Source organism: Chenopodium quinoa, unplaced genomic scaffold (assembly GCF_001683475.1).
Source record: "Chenopodium quinoa cultivar QQ74 unplaced genomic scaffold, ASM168347v1, whole genome shotgun sequence".
Lineage (NCBI taxonomy): Eukaryota > Viridiplantae > Streptophyta > Magnoliopsida > Caryophyllales > Amaranthaceae > Chenopodium > Chenopodium quinoa.
Window position 1 is genome coordinate 1,881,669 of NW_018743792.1, and position 22,670 is coordinate 1,904,338.

Sequence of the window (22,670 nt, forward strand, 5' to 3'; positions counted from 1 at the left end):
TACGTAAATAAGGGCAATGTAAGATCTTTCTAATGAAGTGTATCTAGTTTCATATTCAAGGAACTTATTGCTGAGGTAGTAGATAGCTATTTCCTTCCTGGTACCCTATTGGTATTGTGCTAAAAAAGCTCCCATGGCCGTTTCTGTGGTAGTAAGATATAATATTAAGGGTTGCCCCACGTTCGACGACATTAAAACCGGAGGATTGGAGAGGTATTCTTTCATTGAATCGAAAGAAGCTTGACATTCATCATTTTATTTTATAGGAACATTTCACTTAAGTAGCTTAAATATAGGTTCACACCGGGTTGTCAATTGAGATATGAACCTACTAATATATTGGATTCTAACAATAAATCCCCGAATCTCCTTTTTTGTTCTTGGTGGGGTAAGCTCTTGTATAGCCTTTACCTTGTCAGAGTCTACCTTAGTTCTGTGTTGACTCACAAAAAAACCCATAAGTTACTCTAAATACGCATTTTTTAGGATTTATCCTCAGATTATATTTTCTAATTCTATAAAAAAATGATTTTAAAGCATCGATATGTGTTTAATCACGATCATGACTTTTGACAATCATGTCATCAATATAGACCTCTACTATATCATGGATGAGCACATGCAAAATTGTCGTTACAGCCCGTTGATAGGTGGCCCCAACATTCTATAATCCGAAGGGCATTGCTCTATAACAAAAGGTCCCCCATGAGGTGATAAAAGAAGTTTTTAACATATCCTCTTCTGACATGAGTATCTGGTTGTACCCTGATAATCCGTCCTTGAATGAGAACATGGCGTGTCCGGCAGTGTTATCAACCAGAACAACAATATGGGGCAACGAAAAATAGTCTTTTGGTGATGCTGAATTCAAATCCCTAAAACCAATGTACACTTAGACCCTTCCGTCTTTCTTGGGATCTACCACCACATTTGCCAACCATTTTGGATGCTTGATTGGTTTAATGAAGTCAACATCAAGTTGCTTTTGAATTTCTTCTTTAACTTTGAGATTAACTGATGAGTGCAATTTATGGCACTCAATTGGCATTATTTAGGGATGATTTTAGTTGCTTTAATAGCGTTCTTTATTATTTTTCCCTTAGTTTTAGTCTTTTATTCTCTAGTTGGTCTCATTCTAGTCTTTTCTACCTTTTTCTTGTATTTTCGTGGATTTTATCATCTTTTCCCTTTTACTAGTTTCCCTTTCTTTATTTTCAGGTCTAAGGTGAAGTCCAAGGCCCTTCATGGTGATTCCTCGGGTTAGAATATGCTCAAGTGCAAGGTGGAAGCTCTCATATAGCTCACAAAGTAAAGGAAGGCTTACTCCAGGACTTGATGCTTGCGCCCTCATGTTGCGCTCACATGAAAGGATGGTGTTGAATCCACCGTATACTCATTTTGGGACTGCCATCCCCAATGACAATCAAGAGGAGCGCACCTCTTGCATTGAAGAAGGCACGAAGGAAGTTCCCTATTACAATGGCGCGGGCGCGCATTCATCGGGTGCGGGCGCGCAGGGTGCTGGCGCGGGCACGCCACTTGAGCTCTCTATTCCCTACGCCATTTTTTGCGACCGCGCATTCTGGAGAGAGCGCATGCTTGTACGTGTTTCTTTTGGACGTCCAATTTATTTCTCCTTAGTAAGTTATACTAAATATAGGTTTTCCTTCTATTTTTAGAGAGGAAAGGTTTCGGAGTTAGTTTGGGGAGCTCTTAGATTTTAGAGAGAGAAACTCTTGGATTTTGATTTGTACTTCAACATTTGCTTCAATCAAGTTTGGATTTCCTTCAATCAATGATAATTAGTGAGATTTTCTTCCTTTAATTCCTCTCCATTGCATGAATTTGCTTTTGGTTCATGACTGATATTTTGACTTGTTGATCTTTTGGGTAATAGTTTAATTGATTTTGAATTTCTCCTTGATTTAGTTTAAGATGATGATGTTTGCGATTTACTTAGTTTTGTTCTTCAATTTCAATATGCTTAGTGAGTAGACTCTTTGCTAGGGAGATGGTGAAACATGCATGAATGATGGATTATGCTAATTGATGGATTTTGATTGATTGAATGTTGTGATTAATTTAGTTGATAGAAGTGTGCATGTGGTTGAATTGTTAAGGAGTGATCAACCTTGATTTTCAAGCTAGATTGCATTGTGATTTCTAATGACACGAACCATTGATTTAAGGATTGCAATTATTGATTGAATTTGATTTGTGATTCATCTTGCTAGTCATTCATAGAGGAAACCTAGTTTGACTTCTAGGAGATAACCCTTTGAGTTCTCTTGATTGCAATTATTGTCCTCCTTTACAACATATGGTTGATTGATTTCCCCTTAATTGGCATAACCATCATGATTGTATGTGGATCCTATCCCTAGTGCTTTTGATATTGAATTCCCTCTTTTATTAATTTGTTTGAAACCATAGTTAGTCATATTCAACATCCTTCTTATTCTTCAAAATAGCTTGACCTTATGCAATAGTAACCCTCCTCCCATTCCACGTGGTTCGACCTTTGACTTACCTTATACTTGGTTTAGGATTGGTCGAGTGTTTATAAATTTGTTGATAAAGTTTTGAGAATTTAACGACGTGTTTAGACCCACTTATAAAATGGCGCCGTTGCCAAGGAATGGCATAGTTTTTTGCTATAGTTGTTGAGTGTATTTCATTATATTTGAAAAACACAAAAATATTTTTCCCTTTTTGGCTACATTTGTAGCCGTGCTACTAATAGTTTTTTTGAGATGGTATGCATAGAGCACGTGGTCGCTCTCTAGTGCCATTTGATCCGAAAATAGAGAGGACAATTACGAAGATAAGAGTTACTAGGCGTTCCTCAAGTGCTCTAAGACAAGAAGAAGAACAAGAAAGAATTGGAGAAAACCCAAGAGTGGCGTTGAAGGAATTGAGAATTCCGGGTGCATATAGGTTCGAGAGCGGGATTGCTTCACCTATAACACCGGCGAATGATTCTGAAATTAGACCGGAAAATGATTACTTTGATAGAGAGGCGACAATTTAGTGGGGACAAGCATGAGAGTCCTTTAAACCACCTCAAAGAATTTGAAAAGTATTGCGACACTATCAAAGTGAACGGAGTTTCACAAGAGTTCATTTCGTTTGAAGCTTTTCCCCTTTTCTCTCATAGGACGTGCCTTGGAATGGTTGGATAAAGAAGTCAAGCTAAACTCATTAAGGACATGGGATGTGGTTACCAAGGAATTTCTATCCCGGTTTTACTCCCAAAAGAAAACGGCGAAGGCAAGAGCACTTATCTAAAGTTTCAAGCAAAGATCCAATGAAGGCCTCTATGAAGCTTGGGAAAGGTACAAGGATTATCGAAGAGAGTGTCCTCACCACGGAATTCCTACCTACTGAATCATTCAAATCTTTTATGGTGTCCTAAGCCCTCAAGGGAAGTCTTGTCTTGATGCGGGAGCCAAAGGGCCCATAATGAACAAAACGGAAGAGGAAGTTCTGGACGTTATTGAAGATGTAGTGAGGCACTACATGGATTGGCAAGACGGTGAAAAATAGTCAACTAGCAGGAGTAACTCTTCGGTGTACTCGGTTGATCATCTTAATGCCATCAACAACTTGTCGTCACAAATCTCAAATTTAGGGAAGGAGATGACTTTTATCAAGGCCAAATTAGAGAGTGCTTCGTCTCTAGCACCTATGTTGGGTTTCCTAGAGTCCGACTCTACACGGAAGAGAAACCCGCCCAAGACCCGCCCACTAATTAAGGCAACTAAGCATGCAATCACAAATTAAACAACAATTAAGAGAGAGAAGGAAAATACAATCTTACCATTGGCGCGTGCTTCGCTCGAATCCCAAGCTCTTACTTCAAAACTAAAACCCCGCAAATGCGAAGGTCTCCGACGGCTCGTACCCACGAACCTAACCCGAACGGTCTAAGTCCCAAAGGTTAGGCGGGACCCAACCAATAAAAACTAGAGTTTTACAAACTTATGGTTTTCTCACATTTCTAAGGAGTGTTCTTCCCAAATCCCAAAACCTTGGTATTTACAGGGAAATGAACCTTGATTTCCCATTCACAATCAATGTGGGAGATTTGCAATTTTCCCATTTTATTTTTACCAAAACAAAAATAAAATTGCGATTCAATCAATAAGTTACAAGTGGCATAAGGAGGATGAGAGATTAGGTGAAGACCATTTCTAGGGGGGGGGGGATCATTGCCTTGCTCCCCAAGGCAGAGCTTCAACCCTTGGTCCCCATAAGTAAACTCAGCCCTCCCCTCCAAGTGGCTGGCTGATAACCTGCCTTGGCTGTCAAGGCTGCCAGCTGGTGCCTAGCACCAAGGCTGGGCAGCCTGGCCAGCCAACCAGCACACACGCACAGCCAGCCGGAAGCATACGTAGCCAGCCAGTGCATGCGTGCTGCTAGTGAGCCACGCATACTGGGCGCTGCTACTAGGCGAGGCATAGTATGCTGCTTGGTGCGTCAATGCTAGGCGCTGCTACACGAAGCACACGCACAACCCAGCATGCCCAGCACGCTGCTGACTGGTGCGTGGTGCTATGCTATGCTACAGCTGCCAGCGCCTATCATGCTAGCGAGGCCTAGCCTTGCGATGCTTGCTGGGCTAGCTGTGCGCAAGCGCCTAGCATGCTAGCAAGGCCTAGCCTTGCGATGTGTGCTGGGCTAGTTGTACGCCAGCGCCTAGCATGCTAGCAAGGCCTAGCCTTGAGATGGTTGCTGGGCTAGTTGTGCGCCAGTGCCTAGCATGCTAGCAAGGCCTAGCCTTGTGATGGCTGGGCGCAAGGCATGCTAGCACACACGCAAGGCTGCGATGCTTGCGCTAGCTAGCTAGCATGCATGGGCTTAACACGCCTAGCATGCTAGGCTTGTGGCTAGCATTGTGATGCACATGCTAGCTCGAGATAGCCTACTCCTCGCATGGCTAGGCCAATGCGAGGCTACGGCCTAACTCGAAATTGTAACTTGATTGATTTCACGTTTCGTTGAATTCTAAATTCGACTCGACTTACGACCCTCGGTCTCGATGCTCTAAGCTCGATATCCGACGACTTTGTTCGTAAAACTCTAACGACCCATCAAATCCTTCTGATTGATTTGTCGTCTCGGATCGGTCATTCGATTGGGTTCGAATCGAAGGGTTCAGTCAATATTAAGCTGTAATATTAATTGTACATTACTATTTTTGATCGGAAGCGGCCTCCGCCTAGGCATTCCGATCACTTGACCTTACTGAAGAATTAGCTTTCTAATAATTCTGAACCCTCTACCGGAATAATACACTAGTTGGAAGGACACCATTCCTTTCAACCTATTCTTCCCTCCCAATTTAAGGGGAGAAGTACATCTTCTAACTCTAATTCCCCTTCCTCCTCTAATAACATTCCAAGTGGATGCTTGTTTTGTGATGTATGTGGTTCATATGATCATGATGCTTTTAATTTCCCTCATGCTTTTTCGGATGGATGTGATGATTTTGATTGTAATGAGAATGAGCATGTGAATTCCGTGTCTAATAATAACAATGGTCCAAAGTTTGATAACCAAAGAGGCAATTGGATTAGGAACTATTACAACCAAGGCGATTTTGACAATTATAACCAAGGTGGTGGTTACAGGAACCATGGAAACAAAGGTTTCTGAGTTAACTATAACCATCAAGGTTATAGTAGCCAAAATCAAAGCCAAGGTTATGGTCATCATAATCAAGGTTATGGTAACCATAATCAAAGCTATGGCAAAAATAAAAATAGGGGTAACTTTCAAAACAATGCTCAAAGGGGTCCCCCACCCGGTTTTGTTCCAAAGACCCAAGGTCAAGGTGATAATTCTTATGCTCAACCATCTTCTTCTAGGTCTAATTTGGAGGAAATCATTGAAATTCAAACCAAATTGTTGAACACATACATGTCGGTTAGTGAACCAAATATCCAAATTAGTTAGTTCTTTGAAAGACAATGCAAGCCATTCTTTTTTACCTTCCCAAGGTCTTGACCTCAAGGAACCGGTTTATTCTTTCACCACTAAAAGTGGCAAAGTGCTAGAGGAGAGAGTTTCTAAAAGGAGTCAAGAGAAGGAAAAGGTGAGTGACTCATTTAGTGATGATGAGCATGATGTGCCTAGCAAGAACAGTAAGAGTTCTAATGAGAATGGCAAGGAGAAAGAGATAATACAAGATGAGGTTATCAAACCCAAACTTCCCTACCCCCAAAAGTTCATGAGGCACAAATTGGATGAACAATTCAGGAAATTCATCGAGATGCTTAAGCAAATTCATCTTTCGATTCCTTTCATCGATGTTTTTGTAACGTTTCGTAGTGACCCGACACTACGTGGAAAGAAACCCACCAAAACCCGCCCCTTAATTAAAGCAATTAACCAGCATAATAAACTTAATCAAACAAGATTAAGAACAAGAATTATACCTTTGACGCGTGCTTCGCTCCCAAAGAGCTCTTACTTCAAAACCCCGAAAAGACGAGATCTCCGACGGATCGTACCCTCGACCCGACCCGAGCGTCCTAAGTCTAGAAGGTTAGTCAAGACCCGGACAAAATAACTATGAGTTTTACGAATCAAAGGTTTACTCTTTCTTAGAGTTGCCTTTTTAAATCCACTCAAGGTTGTTCATTTCCCAATACCCAAGCTTAGTATTTATAGGGAAATGAACCCTTGAACTTCATTCCCCAACCAATGTAGGAGAATGAATAATTTTGCTAATTAATTTATTTCTAAAATAAATTAATAAATAAATCCAATCACAATGCAACAAGTGTCAAAGGGAGAGAGAAGGTTAGGTGAGGACCATGGAGGGGTAGGGGGGACCATTGCCTTGCTCCCCAAGGCTTTCCCAAAGCCTTGGTCCCCACCCTCACAAAACCACCTCACTTAAAAGGGGTGCTGGGCTGCTGCCAGCTAGCACGCCAGCTAGCATGTGCCAGCCAGCCCAGCCTAGCTAGCACCAGCCCATCAGCAGCCATCGCATCCCAGCCAAGCAGCGCTGCTTGGTGCTGGGCGATGCTTGGCGCTGTTGCGTGCCAGTGCTAGGCGCTGGTGCTGCCCCTGGCATCCCACGCACCACATGCATCCACGCTTCACCCTTCGCACATGCTCGCACACCCAGCATGCGTGCTGCTAGCGAGCCACGCATGCTGGTACCCTTTGCCTCGCACACCACGCACACACCTTTGCAGCATCTCTCGCACACGCACGCCATCGCATCACACAGCAGCCTTGGTGCGTGGTGATGATGGGCTGCTATGCGTGGCCTAGCACTATGCTGGCGCCCAGGCCCTCGCATATGCATGATGCGATGCTTGGTGCTGCCATGCAAAGGCTAGCACACAAGCCAGCACTCATGCTGCGCCAGTGCTAGGCAGGCACCCATGCTAGCACTTGGTGCCTTCGATGGTGCTGCCATGCCAGGCACACACGCATGCAGTACCTAGTGCCTGCGATGGTGCGCCTGGTGCTTGCGATGGGTTGCTAGGTGCGCTTGGTACCTGCGATGGCTTGCTAGGTGCGCCTATTGCTTGCGATAGGCTGCCAGGCCGCGCCTAGGCTGCGATAGTGCCTAGCACACCATGGTGCGCCTAGGCTTGCGACGAGCTAGCCTAGCCTAGCTACGACCACGCTCATACTTGTTGCTGGTGATTTTGCGACGTTCGGTCTCGACGCCCTAGGCTCGATTTTCGACGTCTATATTCGTAAAACTCTGCTGACTCATTAAATCCTTTCGGATTAATTCGTCGTATCGGATCGGTGATTCAATTGGGTTCGACCCGAAGGGTTCAGTTAAGATTAAGATGTAATATCAATTGTACCTCGATATTACTGATCGGAAGCAGCCTCCACCTAGGCATTCCGATCACTTGACCTTATTGAAGAATTAGCTCTGTAATAATTCTGAACCCTCTATCGGAAGAATACACTTGTTGGAAGGACACCATTCCTTTCAGTTTTGTAACAAATGTCAAACTATTCTAAGTTCCTTAAGGAAATATTTAGTGGCAAGAGAGAGTGCAATGTGGTTGATTCGGTGAGTGTTGAGGAATGTTGTAGTGCTCTTATCCATGATGACCTACCCCCAAAGATAAAAGACCTGGGGAATATCTCCATCCCTTGCAATATTAATGGAAAATTGTTCCAAAATGCTCTTTATGATCTTGGTGCTAGTGTTAGCATCATGCCATATTCCGTCTTCAAGAAGCTTAGGTTAGGTGAGCTCCTCCCAACCAACATGGCCCTACAATTGGCCGACCGTTCTATTAAGTTCCCCAAGGGTAGAGTTGAGGATATCCCCCTCAAGATAGGAGAATTCAGTATCCCCGTTGACTTCATTGTGCTAGAGATTGCGGAAGATGACAATATTCCTATCATTTTAGGGAGACCATTCTTAGCCACTTTGGGGGCTTTGATTGATGTGAAGGGTGGTCTTATTACTTAGTGTGTTGGTAATGATAAGTCAAGTTTTAAACTCAAGTCGATGCATAAGTCTCTATCCTATGTGCAAGGAATTATGTGCATTAATTCATTTCCCTTGAATGATGATGCTTACATGTTTGTGTCTTCTACTAATGATATGCTTATATCTTGTGATGATATTCCTAAATGTGTTGAAAGCAAGATTGTTAGTGAAGAAGTTAAGGAGCCCTCAAAGCTTAAGAATGAGTTTGAAATGCCTTCTTGGTTTGAGCTTTCTTTGAAGGATGACGAGAATAGTTTTTCAAGTGTTGGTCATGTGGAGCTCCAAACTCCAAGGAAGAAGAAATCAAGGAAGAAAAAGAGAGTTCCCAAGAAAACGAAAGAGAAATTGAAGCATAACAAGTTTGATCCGGTTTCTATGATTCAAGATGATATGTCTCGTGATGTGATTTTTCCCAAGATTAATAATGACTTTACCCTCTCCACCACTTTGGACAAGGTGGTCTTCTTTGACTCTCCGTGATTTGGAGGGCAGGTCAAGCTAGGGACCTTAAATTAGCGCTTCCCGAGAGGCAACCCGACCTTCTAACTTTCTTTTCTCATTACTTGATTTCATTTTGAAGTTACTAATATGTATTTTGAGTATAGTTTGTTTTCATTTCTTTTCCTTATCTTGTCTTGTAGATCAAATGTAGATTTCTTAGAGCTACGTGGAGGTGTGAGCTCCCCTTTGCTTCTTTTCTATGCTTAGCTTGGATCCTTGGTGAGATTTTTCTATTTTCCCTTCTTTATTTTCTTTCATTGGTTGCTTTAGGATAGTTTTAGCTTAGGAGGAGTTGAACGGTTCGAGGATGTATGGTATTAACACTTAGTGTGTTTGGGATCTTTGACATTGTGGTCAAACGATCATTGTTTGTCGATTGGGATTTACTTGCACATGCTTATGTCCTTTTAGCTTCTCACTCCTTCTTTATTTCTCTTTTTTCTTTTAAGAAACCTTAATCAAGGTAGTTTTTTCAAAATGTGTTTTTTTATCGCTCTTTGTTTGGACAGTTAACATTGGTCTTGTGTATTTGAATGATTTCTTTCTTTGTGGTACATGTGTGCATGATTTGGAGTGTTAGTGGTTGATTCTAGGATATTGCATGCTAAGGTAGCCTGTCTAAGAACTTTAGGGTCCATGAAGCCTTAGTTCACTAAAAGTGGTAAGATGGTGTTGCTTTTCATAGTGGATTTGTTACCTTTGGGTTAGTATTTGTTTTAAAAGATCCATTGAGAGGTATATTGTTCAAGCCTTCATCATCTTTGTTGAGCGGCGTTTTGGATCCTTGGCTATGCATATTTTAATCTTTGGTTTGTCCACTAGCTCCCGAGATCGAGACCGAGCCACTTTAGGGGAGGAAAAAGGCTTTTTTCATGTTCTTTTGTGTTCCTTTTATTTAGTTACTTTCCTGTTTTTCTTTTACATTCACCCTCTTTCTACCTCTTTGAGCTTACTTCCATTTATTCGGTTACTAGCCACATTACAAGCCTATTGACCTTTACCCTTAGTTTGAATTTGAAGCTTATTTTGGTTGGACACTCGTTTGTCAATAGTTTGAATTTATGGCGGTTGAGTTCGAATGTATGGAAAGTTTGTGATATATATGCAAGAAGAACAAGAAGTGTGAAATAAAGGGTGCATAATGGTTATTTTTGAGTGTTATACAAGTAAAAAAAAAGTTATAGTTCAATAAGTGTGAAATGTCATGAATTACACCAATGATATCATTGTTATGATCGTTTTCCGAGTTTAAGCATTAAGGATAATGCTTTGTTTAAGCTTGGGGGAGCTGGGGAGAGTTGCTTTTCTTTTAAGAGTTAAAGTTTGGTGTATTTGTTTAATAAGCTTGGGGGAGATGTAATTTTTTTTTATTTGATAATTGGTGACTTCTTAAGTTTGTTTTGGAGAGATGGCCACTCTTTCGCTTCGCTTAGGAATTACCACCAAATTTTCTATTTTTCACCCACCTATACCTTAACCCATGACATTACAACCTTTCAAAGTCCTTTAGACCTTAGAGGGTTGAGTCACAAGTTGGGGGAGGGAGATGGTTTTCAAGCCTATAGAGAGGAATGTGTATAGCTAAGACGTTGGTATAACCTTCTCATGTTTTTCATTTCCTTATATTTTTCCGGTTCCTTCGAGGAATCATGAGGAGCTAACTCAAGGGTTGATTTGAAGCTAGTGGAGAGAACGCGGTAAGACTAGTGCGGACAAGGGTGGATTGAGTCTCCTATAGTTCTCTATTCTTAGTATGTTCTATGGTTCAATCAACCATTGACATTTTATAACATGCATACATATATTGTCTAAGACGTCTCTCATTCATTGTTATTTGCTTCCTTTTCAATTGTCCAACTCAAGAGCTCGTTTCGTTTTTGATTTCTTGATTTTTATTGCTTTGCCTTGACTTGGGTTACTAGAGTTATGGGTTAAACTCTTTGGAAAACCTAACGAGACCTCACTCTTCCTCAATGGCAACTTTAGGGTTTTAAGGGCTTGTTGTAGCTAAAAACAAAACCGTGATTCCTACGAAAGTGAGTTAGTGTATATTCTTGTCCCCTTCTTTTCCTTTTCCTTTATTTAAATAAATCTTTCATCCTACTCCTACTTTCTTTTGTTTTTGCTCGAAGACGAGCAAAAGTTTAGCTTGGGGGAGTTTGATGAGTGCCGTTGATGGCACTCAAATGGCTTTATTTTCGGATGATTTTAGTTTCTTTAATTACTTTCTTTATGCTTTTTCCCTTAGTTTTAGTCTTTTATTCTCTAGCTGGTCTCATTCTAGTCTATTATACCTTTTTCTTGTTTTTTCGTGGATTTTATCATCTTATCCCTTTTACTTGTTTTCCTTTCTTTATTTTCAGATCTAAGGTGAAGTCCAAGGCCCTTTATGGTGATTCTTCAGGTTAGAAGATGCTCAAGTGCAAGGTGGAAGCTCTCATATAGCTCACAAAGCAAGGGATGTCTTACTCCAAGACTTGATGCTTGCGCCCTCATGCTGCGCTCACATGAAAGTATGGTGTTGAACCCACAATAAACTCCTTTTGGGACTTCCATCCCCAATGACGATCAAGAGGAGCGCACCTCATGCATTGAAGAACGCACGGAAGAAGTACCCTGTTACAGTGGCGCGGGCACGCCACCTGATCTTTCTGTCCCTACCCCATTATTTGGGACCGCGCATTCCGGAGAGAGGGTGTGCCTGTATGTGTTTCTTTTGGACGTCCACTTTATTTCTCCTTAGTTAGTTATACAATATATAGGTTTTCCTTCTATTTTTAGAAAGGGAAGTTTTTGGAGTTATTTTGGGGAGCTCTTAGATTTTAGAGAGATAAACTCTTGGATTTTGATTTGTACTTCAACATTTGCTTCAATCAAGTTTGGTTTTCCTTCAATCGATGATAATTAGTGAGATTTTCTTCCTTTAATTCCTCTCCATTGCTTGAATTTGCTTTTGGTTCATGATTGATTGTTTGACTTGTTGATCTTTTGGGTAATAGTTTGATTGATTTTGAATTTCTCCTTGATTTAGTTTAAGATGATGATGTTTGCGATTTACTTAGAATTGTGCATGTGGTTGAATTGTTAAGGAGTGATGAACCTTGATTTTCAAGCTAGATCGCATTGTGATTTCTAATGACCCGAACCATTGATTTAGGGATTGCAATTATTGATTGTATTTGGTTTGTGATTCTTCTTGCTAGTCATTTATAGAGGAAACCTAGTTTGACTTCTAGGAGATAACCCTTTGATTCTCTTGATTGCATTTACTGTCCTCCTTTACAACATTTGGTTAATTGATTTCCCCTTAATTGTCATAACCATCATGATTGTATGTGGATCCTATCCCTTGTACTTTTGATATTGAATTCCTTCTTTAGTCTAGTTTTTTGAGACCATAGTTAGTCATTTTGAACATCCTTCTTATTCTTCGTAATAGCTTGACCTTAGGCTATGGTAACCGTCCTCCCATTCCTCGTGGTTTAGGATTGGTCGAGTGTTTATAAATTTGTTGATAAGGTTTTAAGAATTTAACAACGCATTTAGACCCACTTATCAAATGGCGAAGTTTGGTTTCATTCTACGAAGCTTTTGTTGCTTTAACTTACTATTGGGGTAGAGAGGTGTAATACCCCTCATGATTTCTTTAAAAGGATTTAATATACTACTCATACTAACAAGGTGCATCTTCCTTTTAGCGAGCTCATATGCTAAGATACTCGACAGTTAAGCGTGCTTGGCTGGGTGTAGCCTTGGGATGGGTGACCTCCTTGGAAGTTTTCTTGGGGTGCGCATGAGTGAGTACAAAATGCGCCGGAAGGACTTGTGTTGGTCTGTGATGACAGTTGTTGGTCCTTGATGCGCATTTCGTGACAATAGGCCCCTCCCTAATTTGTTTGGGGTCGGGGTGTTATAAGAGGTATACGATGTTTAGTAATATCATTATTAACACCAGGCATATCAGCATAAGTCCATGCAAACACATCAACATATTCTTTTAATTTCTTGTACGCAAACATGTTTATAAAAAACTCTTTCGATATCTTCATGATATGAGATACTGGGCAGTGTATGGATAAATGATTAGCTAGATGACGAGCTATCAGCTTTATAGTCGTCTGAGGTTGAGGATCGAAAGGTATGCGGTTTAGAGAAAGATAAATATTGTTGATTATTTATAAGGAACTATTCTTGAATTTTTGGTTGGATATTGTTTTCAACTTTTGTTTCTGTTCGGGTGATCAGAGCAGTGGTATCGAATTGGGCTTCATAATAAAAAAAATTGGTGAAAATAGATGTCTTAAAACACCTTGCTTCAAATGGTCGGCCCAATCAATATCTTCTTTAAGTGTTGGTTTTTTCTTAAACCATTTCTTAATAAATTCCTCATTCCTTGTCTCTACAAAGAAAATCTCTAAACCAGGGAGATTTGTTCTTTATCCAAGTCATACCATGGTTCGGGAAACTCGTAAAATGGCTCAGTGTCATTTTGTAACACAAATTGCCCCTTCAAGGTGAGAGGCTTCCTTTTCATGACATGGGAACTTATTTTGTCATCAAAACCCAAGCCATGGCGATTTCGCTTATCAGTTATCGAGATGGGGTGTCTCATGCCTTCACCATTTCGTCCCAAACCAGTACCTGGAACGTAACCCATTTTTAACATCAATTGGAGACCTCTGGTAAGTGTTTGTGGTATTAGGTCTTGGATTTCTTTAATATAATCCGGAGGTAGATTAGACTTTTGAGTTTGGTTGGTCATTGGTTGGCAAAGGATACCTAAACAATAAACATATTAGATCAGAATTTCCTCTCTCGTTTTATTTATTTTTTTATTTTTCTTTTTTATTTTTTTTTTAAAAAAAATGTAAATGATAAATGAAAAAAATGCATGCGGGGAAAACATACACATATATTTTTTTTAAATAATGGCTTTATAATACGGTGAACGTTGTTAAGTTAGATAAGTTAGTGGGGGTGTTCATTTCCTTAAAACAAATTTCTTTTATTTATTTCAGGTTGCACCATAAGGTTGTCTATGTATCTCCAAGATAGATTTTGTACTTGTAAACTTTTTTTTTGCCTTTTACTTTTGGAGAATCAGACCCATCGTAGTTCATGATAGAGGAAGTTTTTTTTTTTTTTTTAAACAGCTGCACTCAATTAGAGTTGCCTACGTACCCCAATAACAATGTGCGTGCAAGTACAATTTTTGTGTATGATCATGAAATAGTGTTCTGGGGGATCAAGCTGTACGTAGTTCTTTGTACCAAAAGAAAACATAAAGAACGAAGAAAAAAAAAATGCCTGGTTTACATAGTTCCTACTACCCCTCTAATTTATCTTTCTTTATGGAGGGTAAGGTAGATATCACAATATTGTTATAGTATTTGCAGATGTTTCCTTTCCCAAGTAGACATATTTCATAGGCTTCAAGGTTTTCGACGGTCCCAGAGCAGCCTTTCTTATTATCTTGTTGAGATATCTTCCTCGAATAGTGACGAACAATCAAGAGAGTGGGATCGTCTTCGTGTGTGGAAGTGGAGAGGAAATTTATAGATTCTTTCTGATTTAGACAAGAAATTCCAGTTGTGCGCTTCATGCATCAATGGAGGGCGTGACACTCATTAGTGTCATGACCATGTAACTGATGATAGTGAAAATATTTGTTGAGATTAAGCCCAAAATGATCAGCTCCTGCTCGGCGAGGAATTGGTTTGATAAGACCTTGCTCGAGCAGTTAATGGAACATATTAGCTTGAGAGCCTTCTGGTTGCGTCGGATTTGTTTCTAGTGGATTAAACCTGGCGTGGGCTGGAATGATGATTCCCCAATCGATGAGATCCAGGATTGTAGAATTAAGGTCATAACAAACATCTGTTCTATGCCCTTATTGATGACAATAGCTACAATATTGTCTCATGTCGATTCCATGTAGTGGTAATGAATACACGTAGCTTTTTTCCAGAAGAAAACCCTTTTTGCTCAAACGATCATATACCACACTCAACGGTTCGTCAATTCGAGTGAATATCCTCCTGTTAGCCATTTCACCTTGAGGGTTCACTTTAGGTCTCCTTTCTTGTAGTCGATAGGCATCAATTTCGAAACCCTGTCTCTCCATGTGAGAGAGGTCGGTGTATTTGACGGAGACCATGTGACGATAATAAAAATCATTTAACGTCCTCAGTAATATCAACATGAACTCTCGATTAGTAATAGGAAAGCGAAGTTGAGCCCGAATGTAAGAGCATCTTGAAAAGAGATGTGAAAATAGTTCCCGGTCACTTAGTTCCAATTCACTAGCTTCAGTTTTTGGTTGTCAGCCTGTCGAAATTTAAGTACCCAATAACTGGATGCTTGAGCAACTTCTCCTCAGGAACTTTTACTTGTTGGTCCTTAAGTATAACACCAAGATAATGCGGTCCATCAAGACTTCAGTTGAACAACATGGGAAAATGCTCTTCTAGAACTTGTAAGGGATGTAATGTGTTCACAAAGTTGTATAAATGGAGAATGGGATCACCCAACCCATTGAATTTCTCAAATTGTAGGAGATTATGGTAACGATCTTCATGCCTATAATTAGGGTAAAGGATCAATTCTTCTGGGTACACTAACCTTCTATAGAACAGAACATCGAAATCCAAATCAATATCCTCATCCCTAGATCTTTTCTTAGATCCCTCATCACGACCCTGTCTAAAAATAATTACTTGTCTAAGATTCTCCTTTAAAAGAAGGGTCATTGTATTTTAAATTTTTAGGCTCCTCTCTTGCCTTATATACATCGGAACCATTTGTTCCACCCCTATCTTCTCGTGAATTAATCTCAAAGTCATTGTCATCTTCTAGAAGCTCTTCTTCAAGATATCCATCCTCTGGGTCTTCCACAATGTCTTGTCTTCTTCTTCCGAATCTTCTTCGGTTTCTTCTTCTTCCTCCAAGTCCTCTTCGGTTTCTTCTTCTTCTTTCCATGAGCCATAGAATAAAACCCAATATTATGAATAGTGAATCCATCCAATCAACTACCTTCTCTTTCATCTAAGTGGAGCGTAGATTTTCCAATACTTGAGACATTCATAACTTCTGGATTACCCACGAGTGTCACTGCACCATGATCCATGAGCAATTTCATATTTTGGTGTAAGGTTGAGGCCACCGCCTAGATCTCATGAAGCCATGGTCTACCCAACAAAATATTAAAGCATGCTTCGATGTCAATTATCACGAATTCAACATTTCTAGCCACTGGCCCATATTCCAAAAGTAGCTCAATTGATCCCAAAACATCTCTTTTGGCATTGTCGTAAGCCTTAACAACCTGGCTTGATGGCGTCAAATCTTCTTTTAGATAACCGAGCTTTGACATAACTCGATAAGGACATACATTGATGGCAGAACCATTTTCAATAAGCACTCAAGGTATTGTCCATCCATTGCATTTTACGGTTATGTGCGAGTTATTATGGTTGACACTCTTTGGGAGATCATTTTCGGTAAACATCAAAGTGCGATCAACCCCATGAATAAGTCATACCATTTGATCTGGTGCTATGGATGGATTTATTAAAACCTCATTAAGATGTCTCAGTACGACAACTCGATGGGATTGTTAATGGGTTAACAACTTGCATATTGAAACATTTGCATTAACCTCCTTCATGTGCATGATAGCGTCATCTTCTTCCTTACTCCCCTCCGCTAACTCTTTTCCCTTTTATTTCCTTGTCAAGGCTTCCAAAGGATTCTCCTCTTCAAGGTATGAAGGTTTGAAATGACGACCGACTTGCGTTAATAGAGCCATATGTATTTCTTCATCATCACTAAGATCATCAAGGTAGGTCGGACGTCGAATGTTATAGGGAGTAGTAAATTGTGCTCTGGTGTTCTTCTCAACAATAGACAACACAGAGGAAGCATCCTCATCGTCGTCTATTAGACAAAATGCTCCATCATAACCCACGGTGGCACACATCTCAGAGAGCAGGTCTTTGCTGAAAACAAAATTAGGACCTTTGCACGGTAAAACCTTGACCCTTTGCTGAGTGGAGTGATCATACACAAAAAAACACATAGTTTTCGAACAATGTCATTTCATACATATGAGGAGTATTACAAACCATTAGTTATGTTGGATCAAAATTCTTGCTATAGGTGGAGATGGTGTTTATACAGAAAGGAGGTTTATGATCGGGAAGAGGATTGTTAGTGATGCTTGGTTGGCTGTTTTTAAATTTATCAGAGGATGCCCTAACCAAAAGCCTTCCTCCATCCACTAGGTCTTAAATACGGTGCTTGAATGCCGTACAATTTTCAATATCATGCCCAAGCCCTTGATGGAATTCATAGAGCTGGTTCAGGTTGTAATTGGGAGGAGGATTTCTTGGGGTGGCCTTGGGTTCAAAGGTTGAACAAGGTTTGCCTTTTTTAGTTTGGAGATGGCTTGAGCATAGGTCATGTTCAAAGGGGAAAAATTTCTCTGTGGCCTGAGCTGGAATGCTGGAGCAACACCAATATTGTGTAACAAGTTTGCCGATTTTGAGAGTATTGAGTTATTGTTATTGATTTTTCTATTGCCTCCAAACTTAGGATTATAAGAGGTGTTACTACTGCTCCCCTCATCCTTCTTGATATCTCCCTTTTTTTATTAAATCATCCACTAAGGCTCTTATTGATATGAGAGCCTTGAGGAAAGCCATTCATCCCTGATAAACAGGAAGAAAATTCTTAACAATCATCTGTAATTATTCTTCTTCATTTAGCCTATTTACCATCTCTGCAGCTTTATTTCTCCACCTGGTGATGAAGGCAGAAAATGTCTCATTATGGTTATGCGCAGTAGCCTCCAAATCCCTCCTTGTTACATCAATTTCTTCATTATATTTGTATTGGCTAGAAAATTCTCGCACAATATCAGCCCACAAAGATTTCTTTGAGTTTTCCGGATTAAGAAACCAATGAGCAGCAGCCCCATCTAAATATTGTTGAAACAGTTGTGCCATCAAGGGTTCATCAATACCCCAAGGACTCATGGCCCCTACGTAAAGTTTCAAGAAATTGGTGGGACTTTCCATAGCATCGAACCTCGTCAGATTCGGCATTTTAAACCTAGACGGTAACCATGCTTTCAAAAATAAAGTTAATCCATGAATATCAACCCATGGTTTTGCCTTAGTCATGCATTTTAGTACTTCCTGGAGCCTGGGAACATCTTCCTCGATCTTGGTAGGAGTTACTCTATCACCATTTCCATCACCTAAATGCAATGGTGAAGCTAACTCTGAATCATGAAGAGGAGGAGGGGCACTTGCCCTCTGTCTTAACAAACTCTATATTGTTTGTTCCATAGTATCTTGACGATCAAGGGTAGCTTGCATCATTCCTCGAAGATCGTTAGATAGATCAGGGTTTAGCGAACTTTCACGACTAGGAATCTTTGACATTTTGCTCGGTGGTGGAGAATGAATTTCCCTTGGAATCGAGTCACCGAGGGAGAATGCTACAGAATTGAATTGTAAACTGTGAGAAGAGGTTTGACGGACAAGCCTAGATCCTGTACGAGTCTAGGTGGATTTCCTGGGGTAAAAAGGGAATATTACTGTGGGCAAAAAAAATTTTCTTTAACAAGCTAAAAAAGATAATAAAAATGAATAAAAGGTTTTAAAAGAAATGAACACCCCTTTTTTTCTAAATACAGTTTAAAAAAAGTTTTAGACTTGGACCCAACTATAAAGATTCCTTGTGTGTTAAACACACTATTGGTTTTAGGCTTATAAAAACATAAAACCTGAATAAGGTGATTGCCAGATAATAGGTCGTGTCTACTATCCTTGATCAAATTAACAATTCATATTCCTAATCTTACTCTACCAAGTTTACACAAGAAAGTGGCAAGCTAGGGTTGAACCATAAGGAGTAAGTGTATTAATTTGAGCTAATTAAACTAAGTAGGAAGGTTGTGAGATAGAGAGAGAAACAACTAAAACACTACTTAAAGCAATTAACATAAACTAGGGAAAGTGGAATCCAATTACATTAATGAATTCAACAACAAATTGCAATTAAAAGATCATGATCTCAATTAGGAACGATCAACACACTCCACTCACTCCCGCGCAATTAATCATGTTTATTATCCTACTAAGCTAATTCACTCCCTCGTAACTACCCTAGCAAAGGAATGGAAGCATCTAGACTCTCAATCAACTCACTTCCGCACAATTGATTGAAAGCACAATTAAGAACCTAGAATCAATTAGCGAAAAAGATTGTAATCAATGTAAGCATCGTCCAAACACAATAATCAAGAATCAATTGCATACTAATGACAATCAATCACTCAATTCATCAACATAACCTTCATCCATTTCCCTAAAACAAAATCTAAGCAAACATAATGAAGAAAAACATGGAAAACAAGGTTAAAAAAGAATTAAAGCAAGAATCAAACAAATAATTAAACTAATTATCTACTCTAATCAACAAAGAATTAAGCAAACAAGAATTAAACAAAGCAATAAAGGTGAGAGAAAGTTAGACTAGCTCATTGAATGGAGGAGAGGAGAATCCACAAAATTGCTTCTTCAAGCTCTCAAATCTTCATTGCAATCCCAAGCTTTCTCTTTGTAAAACTACTCTTAAACTAGAGAGAGAAACTCCTAATCTAAGCCTAATCCTAATTAGAGGTGAGAGAAAATGTAAAAACTTCCTTCTTGAAGTCTAAGGAAATTATCCTATTTATTATACAAGAAAAGAAAGAAGGAAATCTGGAAATTAAGATCGAAAAACACCTAGAAGACCGTGCCCGCGGTTGCCGGAGCCGCGCCTGCAATAGCAGCTTCTCTGAGGCATCTCTAGGAAGTTGCAAAGGCTGGGAAAAGCAGAGAGTTGCGACCGTGGCAGCATCAGCTGCTCCCACGGCGGTTTGGGCTACCGCGCTGCTGGCTGTGCTACTCTTTGCTATTGCAGTGCTGCTGCTTGGCTACCACTTTCAGCTGCTTGAGGTGATGCTTGGGGTGCTCGGAGGGTTCTAGCATTAAGTGCTACAATTGCTCAACTTCTTTGCTTCTTTCTTAGCTTCAAGCTTTTTTTATTGAACTTTCTTGCCTTATCTCGGGTCATAATCAATGAAGAAAGCACCAAGCACCTACAATAGACCAAGAGAGAAAAGGGTGAAAGAACACATAGGAAAACATGCAAATCAAGCTAGAAACCGAGCAAAAAGCATATTATTCACAACTAAGGCCTAAAACCATAAACTAAGACAAAGATAACTAAAACAAGACTAAACGTACTAGAAATAACAAAGAAACACCAAAATAAACCTGAAATTAAGGGAAAAACCACCCTAAAATGTGTCATAAATGACACTTATCATAAGAATATTTCACTCAAACTTGTTTTCTCTCTAAAATCTCAAGTGTTATCTTTTATGATTTTTTTCACTTTGCTTAAATTTGAGATATGGATCCTAATGCCTCACGTGTTAGAGATTTTATTCACTTCTTCTCTAACACTTTGCGCTCTTCTCTCTAAGTTACATGAAAGGGAATGCAACGAGATTCTTGGTTCAACACGACCAGAAGATAATCCATCTCAATTTTCTAGGGAGAACCTTTCTCTCCCCTACGATTAAAATTCTCCGGCTATCCCACCTTCAATTCCTCTAGTGAAACTCGCACTAGTGAGTGGTCCTGTAGGGTTTCGTAGTGACCCGACACTACGCGGAAGGAAACCCACCAAGACCCGCCCCTTAATTAAAGCAATTATACAAGCACAATAAACTTAATCAAACAAGATTAAGGAAAAGAATTATACCTTTGACGCGTGCTTCGCTCCCAAAGAGCTCTTACTTCAAAATCCCGAAAAGACGAGATCTCCGACGGATCGTACTCTCGACCCGACCCGAGCGTCCTAAGTCTTGAAGGTTAGTCAAGACCCGGATAAAATAACTATGAGTTTTACAAATCAAAGGTTTACTCTTTTCAAGAGTTGAGTTTTTAATTCCACTCAAGGTTGTCTCAAATCCCAATACCAAGCTTGGTATTTATAGGGAAATGATCCCTTGGTTTTTCATCCTCCACCAATGTGGGAGAATGTATTTTGCTAATTAATTTATTTCTAAAATAAATTATTAAACAAAACTAATCACAATGCAACAAGTGTCAAATAGAGAGAGAAGGTTAGGTGAGGACCATGAATGGGTAGGGGGACCATTGCCTTGCTCCTGAAGGCCTTGCCCAAGATTGGTCCCCACCCCTTCACCTAAACCGTCACCACATGGGCAGCTGGGCTGGCAGCCTGCCTTGGCTGCCAAGGCTGCCAGCTGGCGCCTAGCACCAAGGCTGGGCAGCCAGCCAGCTTGGTATGCTAGCAGGCAGCGCTAGCACGCACTGGCCTAGCACGCATCAGCCCTAGCACGCTGCGAGCTGCTGGGCGCTGATGCTGCTGGCCATACGCTGCTGCTGCCTAGTACTCTCTCGCAATGCATCGCTAGCCCAGCCAGCATGCGTGCTGCTAGCGAGCCACGCATGCTGGCCGCACTAACCCTCGCATCATGCGCATAACCCATTGCCCACACGCACTGGCACCATGCCACACTAGCACTAGCCAGTGCCTAGCACTGCTTGTGCTTGGTGCGAGGCATGCGCACACGCACACGTACATGCATGCGTGGTGCTGCTGCCTAGCACCTAGCCAGGCATTGCACGCACACGCACCAGCCCACACGCATCAGTGCGGCTGTTGTGCGAGGCTATTGTGCGAGGCTACGAGGCACACACGCACACACACGCATGTCCCTGGCAGTGCGATGGTGCTTGTGCGTGGTGCCAGGCCTTGCGATGGTGCCTAGCAAGGCCCGTGCACTGCGATAGGGCACCACATGCACCCAGGCACCACGCTAGCATGCTTGCTAGCTGCTATGGGCTGCCTGGTGCCTGTGTGGCTTGCGATGGCTGCCATGCGCACCTAGGCACCCATGCTAGCTTGCGATGGGCTGCTAGGGTGCGCCTAGGTTGCGATGGTGCCTAGCACACCATGGTGCGCCTAGCACACACATGGTGCACCTTAGGCATTCTACGAGCTAGCCCAGCCTAGCTACGGCTACGCTCATACTTGTTGCTTGTGATTTTGCGACGCTCGGTATCAACGCCCTAGGCTCGATTTTCGACATCTGTATTCGTAAAATTCTGTCGACTCATTAAACCCTTTCGGATTAATTCGACGTCTCGGATTGGAGATTCGATTGGGTTCGACCCGAAGGGTTCAGTTAAGATTAAGCTGTAATATCAATTGTACCTCGATATTACTGATCGGAAGCGGCCTCCACCTAGGCATTCCGATCACTTGACCTTACTGAAGAATTAGCTCTGTAATAATTCTGAACCCTCTACCAGAATAATACACTTGTTGGAAGGACACCATTCCTTTCAATATCCCACTTGTCCTTCCGGACAAGTGTGCATATTGTGTATAGCTCATTTCCTTTGTCACTTAATGTTTCTTCGTGAACTATAAGGTAAGATTCTTTGTCATCCTTATTATGTTCAGAAGTGTTTCTCGATCTCCGAGTTCGATTGTCAATAAGCAGATAATTTCTAAAATCCATCTGAGCATGGCCATGCATTTTACAGTCTCACTCTTCGAGCTGCCTTTTAAACAACAAAACATTTTCCCTATTGTT

At 40.8% G+C, this 22,670-nt stretch overlaps 1 protein-coding gene across 1 annotated transcript; it reads left to right on the forward strand.

Annotated features, from left to right (window-relative positions):
• Positions 1-7,984: 7,984 nt before the first annotated feature.
• LOC110685265 lies at positions 7,985-8,461 on the forward strand. The gene has a single exon (XM_021861763.1). The coding sequence runs from the start codon at positions 7,985-7,987 to the stop codon at positions 8,459-8,461; it is 477 nt and encodes a 158-aa protein (XP_021717455.1).
• Positions 8,462-22,670: the final 14,209 nt, after the last annotated feature.